Raw genomic sequence first — 12760 nt, forward strand, 5'->3', positions numbered from 1 at the left:
GCTTTTCAGGTCTTGTAAGTATTTCCTACATTTGAAGCACATTGCTTTAGTGTTCATAGTATATAAGTCATTTGTTACAGCTATAGGGTATTCAGGATTGTTACCACATCTATAAAATCCTATTAAAAACTATTTCTAAATGTAAAAATCAGATTTGTTTTGTCAACATAAATACATGCATTTTCAATTTCTAATAATATGATCCAAGCAGAAAAAATATGTAAATACTGTGTATATACATATATATACACGTGTGTGTGTGTATATATATGGAATGTAGGTATGTATTGTTCACCTTAAAAATAAAACTATCAGTTACCTTACCAGCAAAAAATAGTTTATGCAGAAATAGCAAGAGATTGCACTTCAGGACAGGCAAACTTCAGCAAAACCATAAGCAAGTTCAAGTGTAATTTTATGGAGAAGAAGGAGGAAGTTTGGCTGGGCAGGGGGGAGAGGGGTTGTTTTGAACAAAAGTCCGTTAGAGAAAAACAAGCGTTCAGGGTGACATTAGTTTCCCATTGGCTGAGCTGCAGGGTAGTTGATTTCTTGTAGGAGCTGCAACATACATCTTTTGCTGTTGGGACTTGTAGTTGCTGATTCCTCCCTGTTGAAGATTTTTCCTCTGGGCTCTGTGATGGACACTTCTGTTGGAGTCTGTAATTGACAATTTTTCCTGTAATTGACATTGAGTGGTAGCCTTCCTTTTCTAGCCTCCCCACAGTACTAGCTCTGGCAGCAAGGCTTCCTTTTATTCATTTCCACAATATATTTGAAAGTTTTGTTTGGGCAAAGAAGTTAGCAGAATAGCACATAGGTGTTAGAATTTATAATAAGAACAGATACTATATATTATTTACCTACCATGTATGTGTCAGGGAACTTTATGTACATTATCTTTAATCCTTACAACAAAATCGCAAGGTAGGCAATACTTTTCAATTTTAAAATGAAGGAAATGAGACTCAGAAAGGCTTTGTATTATGGAATTTCAACCTAAGTCTGTCACTCCTAAATCTGTGCTCTTTCTGTTGTACAATGCATCATTTGGAAGAGAAAAATATTTTGCCGAACTACTCTCCCAAATTTGCAGACAGAATCAACAACACACGTAAAGGCAAAATGTAAAAGAAAATCTCCAACTCAAAGCCTAAGAGACAGAGAGGGAGAGAGAGAGAGAGAGAGAGAGAGAGAGAATTTAAGTGTTCCTTAACAAATACAGCCAAAATAATTTCAAAAACAGCTTAACTAAATACTATGATGACTTTGTTTACTCCAGATAGAGTTCCTTGGGACTGTGGAGAAAGATGAAAACTTGGCTGTTTTGCTCACAGAATGAATATACTGTATACTATTTTTTAATGTTTCAAAGAACTTTGCTAGGAGGTACATTAACATTACATAAACAAAGGAAAAGACAACTGTACAAGAGGAAATTGGCCAGAAAATATAATAAAATCAGAAACACCCTCCATAAAAAAAGTTAATTATTCAACCTGTTAACTTGTACCTCTTTAATGGTTTATAATTTGTTTTTATTCATCTTTTTGTTGGATTTGCTGCTGAGGTAGAAATAGCTTTCTTTTTCTTCAGGGAGTTACTACTTATTTTGGCCTCTGCTGTGGCTTTCAACTATCTTAGTTTAACTGTACTAATCCATAAGGGGAAATCATGAATATTCCACACTTGATGAAATTATCTTGCCTATTTAATAAAGTAATTTCTCCTCATCTAAAGAACTTCTAGTGTTAAAGAAATATTTTATCAGGGTTTGCTGAATATAAGGCTAACTGTGGCGTCAGCATTTTTTTCAAATCAGAAACAGGATTTCATATTTTGGAAGGCTTCAAAAGGGTTTAATTTTGTGGATCAGATTACATTCAGAATCCATAGTAAGAACTCCTTCCAACTTTGGAATTGAACGTAACTCTGTATAATTATGAAACCTCTCATTCTGGTCTTGTAGGGGAGGGAAAAAATATTTTTCCTCTATCCATCTTAGGTTCATTCCTGGAGCCCTATAAATTACACTGGCAAAAGACAGATTGCCAAGAGAAAAACAAACAGAATTTTATTAACATGTGCACCACACATGTACGCATGGGAACGCTCAGTGATGAGTAACCAAAAGAGTGGTGAGAACTTCTGTTTATCCTCCATTTTGGGCTAAACAAAGGGAAAGGGGCGTGGGGGTTCTGGGTAGGGGATACAAGTTATGGGAAGGTCATCAGTAAAAGTGTGGTAAACAAAGGTAGTTTAATAATGTTTGTTATGCAGATTTAAGTCAGAGCTTACCTTGTGGACAAGAGTTACTAGTATTACTGAACCCAAGTTCGGCTGCCCCTTCCTCAAAAGATGAATTTTTGATTAGAAAGGAATCTGGGCTTTATTCAGGAGGCCAGCAAACCTGGGAAGATGGACTCGTGTCCAAAAGCCAACTCTGAGGTTTCAGCCTGGCCCAGGGGTTTATAAAGGGGTTTAGGGTAGTTCATCAGCAAAGGGAGCATAATGGCCAGAAACATTTCTTGATTACATGCAGACTTGATTATGCCAGCTACAGACATTACCCCAATGCAAGGGGGTTGCGCAAGGTCCGATTCTCATTCCGTGATGTGAAGTACTCTGCTCTTTCTGCAAAAAAGGGCCAGGTCTATAGATGCACAAAGGGAGGTCAGTAAAATCACATGTGTGACTTAAGAAAGGAAAACCATTTTCCTAAAAAGAATGTGTTAGGCTAATTTGTCAGAAAGTTGAGGCAGCTTCAAACAGACTTGTTGGCTTTTATGGCTGGGAAAGTTCTGGTCTTTCACTCCTTGGGGGCCATAGTCTGCAAATCTCAAAGAAAGTAAATTAGTTCTATTACCCATCAAGAGACTGAGGTCAGCAATCAAGGAGTGTGTTAACTTGAAGCCAGATAGCCCTTAAGATGGGTTGGAATACTGTTACATTAAGAGTCCTCTACCTGGTACTGGAGAGGGAGACATCTTTCCAAATAAAAATTTCCTTTATAATTGTAAATTTCTTTTCCTAAAGGAAAATTCAGGCCCTGTGTTGAGAGCTTGTCCCAGGTTCATCGGTCTCATTGGCTTTTAGCTCAAAATAATCTATATACCAAAGAGGCATATTTTGAGGTAGCATATTCTGGTAAACTTCAGTGTCTGTTCTTTACGCTCATTTCTTTAAATCTACCTCTTGTCTTTCAACATTTGGTCCACAGAATGATTTTAGTGTCTCCAACTACTTAAGAATAAGTCCCTAAATAGTTTATTATTTTACATATTTTTTTCATTTGGACACAACAGTAGAATTTTATAAGCTCAGAAACAAAAAAAAATTGTTAGGGAACTATTTAATCTCTTTTAAATAATTCAGAAAATCCAAATAATTGCTGTATTGTCTTTTTGTGTTCGGGGCCTAATGATGGGCCTTTGGTACCTGTCCATGCTTCTCATGATAGTACTTAAAGGACTTTATCGCGGCTCAGATTTGGACATGTAGCTTTGATTTCAGACAATACAACTGCATTTTTTTTGCTTGTTCTTTACATGATAATTTTAAAATTTTGTTGTTAATAAAGAGCTTCTGCTTGGTTTCAGAGTTTTTCATCTACTGCCTTTTAATATTTATGTTTTTAATTTTTAAAATTTAAAACATTTTTAATTGCAGCATACTTGACATACAGTATTATATTTGTTTCAGGCATACAGCATAGCGATTCAACAATTACATTTATTATACGATGCTCACCACGGTAAGTGTAGTTACCATCCTTTACCATACAAAGTTATTATGATATATTTTTTAAATTTTTTTAACGTTTATTTATTTTTGAGACAGAGAGAGACAGAGCATGAACAGGGGAGGGTCAGAGAGAGAGGGAGACACAGAATCTGAAACAGGCTGCAGGCTCTGAGTGGTCAGCACAGAGCCCGACGCCAGGCTCGAACTCACGGGCCTTGAGATCATGACCTGAGCTGAAGTCGGACGCTTAACTGACCGAGCCACCCAGGCGCCCCTATTATGATATTATTGACTATATTCTCTATGCTGTACTTTTCATGCCCATGATTTATTTATTAACTGGAAGTTTATATATCTTAATCCTTTTTACTTATTTGATCCATCCCGTCACCCTCCTCCTCTCTGGCAACCACCAGTTTGTTCTCTGTGTTACTGAGTCTGTTTCTATTTTTTTGTTCATTTGTTCATTTCTTTGTTTTTTAGATTCCACATATCTGGCTTATTTTACTTAATATAATAATTTCTTGGTCCAGCCATGTGGTTGTGAATGGCAAGATTTTATTTTATTTTTTTAAGTTTATTTCTTTATTTTGAGAGAGATGGGGGGGGAGGGGCAGAGAGAAGGGAACAGAGAATCCCAAGCAGGTTCTGCACTGTCCGCATGGAACCTGATGCAGGGCTCAGTGTCACAAACGGTGAGATCATGACCTGAGCTAACACCAAGAGTAGGACGCTTAACTGATTGAGCCACACAGGGGCCCCATGAATGGCAAGAGTTTATGCTTTTTTTAAAATTTTTTAATGTTTATTTATTCCTGAGACAGAGAGAGACAGAGCATGAGCAGGGGAGGGGCAGAGAGAGACACACACAGAATCCGAAGCATCCGAAGCAGGCTCCAGGCTCTGAGCCGGCGGCACAGAGCTCGACGCGGGGCTCAAACTCACAAACTGTGGGATCATGACCTGAGCCGAAGTCGGTCGCTCAACCAACTGAGCCACCCAGGTGCCCTGAAGAGTTTATGCTTTTTAATGGCTGAGTAATATACCATTGTGTGTGTACACACATACACACATACACTACATCTTTCCTTACTCATTTATCAATGGACATAGGTTTCTGCCATATCCTTGCTATTGTAAATAACGCTGCGATATAGGTGTGCATATATCTTTTTGAATGAGTGTTTTTATTTGGGGGGTTGGGTGTTAACGCCCAGGGTGTAATTACTGGACCATATGGTATTTCTATTCTTAATTTTTTGAGGAAAATATATACTGTTTGCCACAAAGGGTGCACCGATTTGCATTCCTACCAACAGTGCATGGGGATTCCCTTTTCTCCATATCCTCAACCACACTTGTTATTATGTTTCTATATATTTGCAGAAAATTAAAGAACCTATCCACATTGTTTTAAATTTACTTAACAATAAAGTGGAATCATTCTCTAATTTTTCCTAAAAGAGGGAAAATTAATCTCCATAGTTTTAAAGAGGTTGTAATATACACAGAGGTGTACTTGGAAAATTCTTACCATATGGTACAATTAATGTCTCAATTTTCTCCAGTTACCTCTACATAAATCCAAATCAGAGCAATATTTTGATACTTAAATTGTAGTTTTAATACAAGTACAAAAAAAGTCTCCAAGAAAGAATAATGGTTGGGTGTTTTAAATGATAACAGTGTATATACATCTTCTGGCACTTAGCATAAATATCAGTTATTCTGTAAGTAAGTTAACGTAAGGTTATATTTGAAAACTTTTAAAATATCAAAGATCTGTTTAAATACTTAAAAAAAAGGGTAGAGTGTCTTTAAACAAAATCTTATCAGGGCACGTGGGTGGCTCAGTCAGTTAAGTGTCCGACTTCAGCTCAGGTCATGACCTCACAGTTCATGAGTTCAAGCCCCACATCCACCTCTGTGCTAACAGCTTGGAGCCTGGAGCCTTCTTCAGATTCTGTGTCTCCCTCTCTCTCTGCCCCTCTCCCTCTCATGCCCTGTCTCTCTCTCTTTCAAAAATAAATAAACATGGAAAAAATTAAAATAAATAAATAAATCTTGTTAACTGACCCCTCAAAATTATATATAAATGTCTTATGTGTGTGTGTGTGTGTGTGTGTGTGTGTGTGTGTGTGTGTATGGGTATATATATATATATATATATATATATATATATATACACACACATATATATGGGTATGTTTATATGTCTCTCTTTATATTTCTTTTGTGTTCTGGTCTATGATTTTCACTACACCCTGAAATAAATTCTAGAACCTCTGTCTCAGGGGAAATTGCAAAAATTACAAAGATTAAGAAATGTTCAAACCTAGTAATTAACATCTGTGACAAGGAGATTAAGATGCTTAATTGAAAAAAAATCAACTAATTAGCAAGGAAGATGAAAGTAGATCAAATATTTTGAATATGCAATTATTATCTCCTTGAGTTTTCTATTTTGCTTGGGGAAAAAAAAGCGTAGAATTACAGGAAAGAGAAGCCATGTGAAACAGAAATCTCTAAACTTACGAGAAAAAGCCCTTCGTATCAAGCAGATTTCTATAAATCCAAGAACAGCTGAGAGGCTTAAGCCAGCAAAATGCATTTTCAACAGTGAAAATGGATAAAATTTACCAGACTTCTTAGCAATGAGAAGAAACTGAAGCTTTTTTTTCCCCAATAAGTATGGCAGATACCTGAATTACACTAAACACAACCATAAGCACCATTTTTGAGAAAATACTAACTTATTCTTGGACATTTATGTAGCTGTATTAACTTAGCCATGAATGATATAACATAGTTTTAAACAAAAAATAGATATTTAGGAACCTTGAATTTTATGCTATTAAAAAGGATTAAAAATTGGGGCACCTGGGTGACTCCGTTGTTTAAGTGTCTGACTTTTGGCTCAAGTCATGATCAGCTCTGACTTACAGCTCGGAGCCTGGAGCTTGCTTGGATTCTGTCTCTCTCTCTCTCTCTCTCTCTCTCTCTCTCTCTGTCCCTCCCCACTCATGCTCTGTCTCTCTCTGTCTCTCAAAAATAAATAAACGTTAAAAAATTTTTTAAAGGATTAAAAATCAAAAATTAAGAATTCTAAGACCTATTTTCCACCTCCACCTTCACCTCCCAAGAAAAATCTACTCTGATTTTCCAGGCAGTTATAATTAACTGGGCCTGCTAACCAACTTGTGTGCCTTTTTAAATTCTTCCTTCAAGAAGTCATTATCGAGTGTTAACTGAGTGCCAGGCATTATGTTAGATGCTAATGCTTAGAGATAAAAGAGAGCGTCTGCCTTTCAGGGAGATCAGCCCAGGGCAGACAGACAAAAAAACATGCAATTACAATGCACTAGAGTAGTTCTAGAAGAGAATACTGAGGATAATTGCAGGGATTTGGGAAACCCTGATGAGAGAAATGTAGTCCTCAGGTTGGGGATGCAGACTGGGTGTGGTTGTGTCATAGCAGATGCCTGGGAGGAGGTGGTGACTGAGCAAAGTTTAAAAAACTGGAATGCCTGGCTGGTGGAGAAAGGGGATGAATTTTCAGGAAATGGGAGACATACAAATACAAGGTGGCATGAAGGGTATAGAAAATTCAAACATTGTTAAGAATGACCAAAACCCAGCATGTGGATGGTGCAGGTGTCAACATGGAGTCGGAAAACTTGGATAACTGAGTCAAAATGTAGCTAGCTATGGTGTTCTGCTGAAAAATTATTTAGTGGCTTCCCATCATGTTCCAGATATTATCCACATTCCTTAATGTGGCACCTAGACCTCACAGACTCTCTTGCAGGGTCACTTAACCATTCACCACTGTGAGTCTTATCTCCCAAGGGCACCTCTTTGCTCTCAACCTATCTGCTTCTTCTTATAGGTAACCTGGATTCCTTTTATACCACATGGAAATCAAGGGCCACCTAGAACTAACTTTTTTACGCTTTCCTGGTTTCTCTCTGCCATAACGTCAGCTTTATTCGGTTGCAGAAGCCCTATGCAAGCGCTGAGTCACCCCACACAATAAACGACAGTACCCCACTCAGAGTTTTATATCAAGAATAGGACCCCAAACCCTTCTAATTGCATCTCCCTCCCCAAATCTATGCACGCTTTCTGAGAATTCATCCCACAAGGACATGGATTTTGCACCCCATGCCTCTCCCTCTCTCTACCTCCCTGAAGTCCATGCTTCCTTGAGAGAGGAAGGAATTAGTTTTTCCCTCTTCCCTTATGGCAAGAATTCCCCTTATATCATATCGTGACTTTTACATATCCTTGGCTGTTTGAGATACTAACAGTCAATTTGACCAGATCCTGAGCATTACTATATTATTTAGGAAATTATTTGGGGTAAAGCTTTTTATTTAAGCCTATATGCTTATTGTAGTCTTAAAACCTTATTTTATATATAAAACTCTGAATGTTGATTCTTTACATTCTTTGTTAGCCATCCTAGACCATCTCAAGGCAAAAGCATGCCTTTGGTAGTACAAAGGTGAGGTGCATAAAAGGAAAAGCAAAGGAGAAAAGACACATTTATACCATTCTACAAATAATGCCATGCTCTGATGCTGGAAGGAACAAAGCAATGTCTCAGAATCTTGATCTTTTGATAATAGAGATGAAAGTTCACAGGGAACAGCAGGTGGAATTTTGGCAGGGAAAACTCGAAAACCAATAAAAGTTTGCTGCTGCTGCTGCCATAAACTACAGCAAGAAAGCCAACCACACACACACAAAAGGGAACATTAAATAAATAAAGAAGGAAAGGAAGTATGTTACCACAGAAGTCTTAGAGGGCATCCACAAAGTCCCTGAATATTTTAGCTTCTTTTTTAACCTACGACTTTAGTCATTTTAATGAGTAATTAGTGTTTCATTTGTTTCTCTGTATTTCATGTGGAAATAACTTCTAGGAGAGAATAATTAGATAATATGGTGTTCCTTTAGTATGGTAGAATTCAAGGCATACATTGCTAGTTTGGATGATATTTCTTGTTTTTTTTTTTTTTAATCTATATATAGAGAAGGCATATCTAGAAATTTTAAATTAGACCTTGACCGTATGAAGCAAATCATACAGAATGAAAGCAAAATAAATCATATAACCCAAGCCCCAATTTATAATCCAAGAGTCCAAAAGGTTAGATCTATGGGAAGGAGGTACAATGATGATTGCTCTGAAAACCTTAATTTGAATACCTATCACCTCCCTACCTTTTGTTAAAATGTAGATTCTGATTTGGTAGGTCTGAGACAGAACGTGAAATTCTGCATCATCCACAAGCCTCTGGGACACTCTGAGATCCCTCTTTGAGCAAGATACTAGAAAAGAACTCTCTGACTTGATTGGCTAGGTTTCAGAATTGTCATGGGTGTTTTGGATTTGTATTTTTCCAAATGAATTTTAGAATTAATTTATGTAGTGAAGGGTGGGAAAATATGCCATGTAGCATATTTGGCATAAACATAAACCATTTAGAATAAACATTATTTTGATCCAAAGGCACTTCACAAGCAGCAGATACAAAGGGGATGTATTTTAAAAAAAATTTTAATGTATTCATTTATTTTGAAACAGACAGAGACAGCATGAGCAGGGGAGGGGCAGAGAGAGAGGAAGAGGGAGAGAATCCCAAGATGTCTCTGCACTGTCAGCACAGAGCCTGATGTGGGGCTCGAACTCACAAAATCGTGAGATCATGACCTGAGCAGAAACTGAGAGTTGGACACTTAGCCAACTGAGCCACCTGCGTGCCCTAAAAAGGGTTACTTCTGATTTCTCCTTTTCTTCCTAAAAGCAGGAAATAAAACTTATATGAAAGATGCTTTCTCTGCACCAGGAGAAACGAAACATTCTATTATAGGAGATTGAGGCCAGAAAAATCTGTACAAATAGATCTTATTAAAATAACTCTGATCTTCCTTTAACCTCCCTGTACATTTTAGTTACTTTTTAAGAATTGCCACTCTGTTCAACCTACTAAAGAAACATTTGGGTCTTGCTACTTCTTTGGATCTTCATTTTCCTACGGAGGCTCCCATTACATGTAAATATCTGTATGCTTTTCTCTTGTTAATCTGTTTTATGTCAACTTAATTCTTAGGCCTAGTCATAGACCCTAAGAGCATAGAGTTAAGTTTTGTTTTCCCTTCAGTAGCTTCATAAAAGATTCCCTGGATATTTTGATTACAATTGCATTAGACTTGTAAATTTGAGGAGAAAGTGAAACATATATAATGTTGAACTTTCTTCATTTTATTTTATGTCCATTTATAATATTTTGCAGTTTTTCTGTATAGCAGTTTTGCTTGTCTCTTATTAATTTTGTTCATAAAAACACTATCTTTGTGCTATCACAAATATAATATTTTTATATGATTACATTTTCTAGTAGATTATTGTTGGTGTGTAAAAACACCACTCAGTTCTTCATATTGATCTTTCTCCCACAATTTCTGAAGAACTCTTATTTGTGCTAACAGCGTGTGTGTGTGTGTGTGTGTGTGTGTGTGTGTGTGTGTGTGTATTTTAAATTTTCTATAAAGACAAATATCTCCTCATTTCTTACCCTGCCCCCCTTTATTTTTAATACTTCCTTCCTTTATTGGCAAGGAACTCCAGTAAAATGTTGATTTGTATCAATGATAGTAAGCATTGTTGTATTATCCTCTCTTACTGGGTGATAAAACTATTAGTTTCTAGAACAAGCTACAGAATTATTTCCTACCTTAGGAAATTTTCACGTCCCATTTTCCCTGCCTATGGTGCTATTTTCTCCATATTCTTCACAGCTGTTTCCTTCATATCATTCGTGCCAAAGCTTAAATCTCACCTGTGAATAATCCATGAATCTTTCATGAATAATGGTACAGGAACCAATGACAAACTAATTTAAGCAACTTAGGGGTAATTTATTGGCCCCAAACTGAAATGTGCAGAGGTGGATTGTGGCTTTAGTCACAGTTGGGTTTGGTATTAAGATCTCCCTCTGTCTCTCTCCCCCACCCCTCCCCATTTTGGTTCTTAGACAAATTCCCTCTAAGTTATAAAGGTGACACAGACTATTTTTTACAAGCTTAATGGCTCTACCAGAATGGGAACTTCTTCCTTGTTAAAGTATGAGATTCTGGTTGTCCTCAGGTGGGTTATGTGCTCATCCTTAAACAAATCACAGTTATGAGGGAAAGGAACCACGACCCCACCCTCTATGGTAGGTGGAGTAGGCACCTTGGCCAACAATGTGTTCACAATTTCTCAGCGCTGAGAACAAATAGTTCACAAATCATCAGGATGCAGGCTGGATGGACCAAATGAGCTGAAGTCCACTAAACTTGCTCCGAGATCATCTCTTCTGACAACCCCCCTCCCCCATCCTTTTACTCTCTATATAAGCCCTTTGTAACCTTTGTATCACTGATGCCGACTGGGAATTCTTTCATTTGAACTAGAACTAGAATGTAAGCTCCATGACAGCAGGGACACTGGCTTCCTCATCTACCATTGGATCTTCCGGATATAGGATGATGTGTGCCACAGGGGAGAATTTAGTATTTTGTTAAAAAGAATAAATAAGCTTGAGGTGCCTGAGTGGCTCAGTCTGTTAAGCATCTGACTTCAGCTCAGGTCATGATCTTGCAGTTTGTGACTTCGAGCCCCACATTGGGCTCTCTGTTGACAGCTCAGAGCCTGGAGCCTGCTTAGGATTCTGTGTCTCCCTCTCTCTCTGCCCCTCCCCCACTCGCAAGCTGTCTGTCTGTCTCTCTCTCTCTCTAAAATAAATAAAACATTAAAAAACATTTAAAAAAGAACAAATAAGCTTAACTTATAAATATCAGGAATCCATAATTGTAAAAGATAACATTCTAATATTTATTAGAGATGATGATACTCAATATTATTGTCTTTTTTTTTTTGAGAAAAGTTGGCAAGAGAAAGTTGAACATTGGCTTTTCGCTTTGCCTTTTAAAGAAAGTCTGTTGTCAGTTAGATCACTGCTTACTGCCCAGCAGATAGCCTAAGCTATCCCTCATCTATTAATCTCACCACGAATTTAAAGGAATGAAAAATTTAGGCTGATATACATGCAGAATTTTAAAGATATCCTTTTTCGTTACTATACTTTGCCTTTTACACATATGATTTATTAGTGTGTTTTCACATATGTCCTTGCTATGTCATCTTAGGCATTTTACTTAGCGCCTTTAAAAACTTTCATTTTTTAGGGTCACCTGGGTGGATCAGTCAGTTAAGCATCTGAGGTCAGCTCAGGTCACGATCTCATGGTTCTTGGGCTTGGGCCTCGCTTCTGGCTCTGTGTTGACAGTTCAGAACCTGGAGTCGACTTCGGATTTTGTATCTCCCTCTTTCTCTGCCCCTCTGTGCTCACCCTTTCTCTCTCTCTCTCTCTTAAATAAATCATTAAAAAAAAAAAGCTTTCATTTTCTTATGTGTAAAACTGCAGCCTAATATCTACCTCATGGTTTCTTATGAGGATTAAATGAGATAATGTATTTTTTAAATGTTTATTTTTGAGAGAAAGAAAGTGAACATGCGCATGTGAGTGGGGGAGGGGCAGAGAGAGAGAATCCCAAGCAGGTTCCACGCTGTCAGTGCTGAACATGACTTGGGGCTGGAGCCCACGAACCATGAGATCAGGACGTGAACTGAAATCAAGAGTCGGATGCTTAACCAACTGAGCCACCCAGGCGCTCCAAGATAATGTATTTTTTGAAAGCTAGCACAATACTTTGCAATGGTAGGAATTAAAAGCGATAATTATCATTTCAGTTGTTTCTTGCCTTTGGTGCAGAATATCTTTTTCAGGCAGAATTCATGTCAACCATGGTAGAGGTGTCTGGAATCCCTTCTAAGCTATCCCTCATATTAAATTACATTTGACAAGCATGGTATATATAGGCATTCATGGAACATACCTCGTCTTTAAACAAGTAGTTTGGTTTCTGTTTTCCACTCCAAAAATATCATATTGCAGAAGTCATAGTG

The 12760-nt window shown here is 37.5% G+C and overlaps 1 protein-coding gene across 1 annotated transcript in view; it reads right to left on the minus strand.

Annotated features, from left to right (window-relative positions):
- Window positions 1-398: 398 nt before the first annotated feature.
- GLRA3 (glycine receptor alpha 3) overlaps window positions 399-12760 on the minus strand; it is a 235028-nt gene continuing 222666 nt past the window's right edge. Inside the window, exon 11 of the mRNA XM_078445598.2 lies at window positions 399-657. Coding sequence (XP_078301724.2) covers window positions 511-657 — 147 coding nt within the window. The 3' untranslated portion in view covers window positions 399-510. The remainder of the gene's footprint in view (window positions 658-12760) is intronic.

The sequence above is a fragment of the Panthera onca genome, chromosome B1, assembly GCF_046562875.1.
Source record: "Panthera onca isolate mPanOnc1 chromosome B1, mPanOnc1 haplotype 2, whole genome shotgun sequence".
Taxonomy (NCBI): domain Eukaryota; kingdom Metazoa; phylum Chordata; class Mammalia; order Carnivora; family Felidae; genus Panthera; species Panthera onca.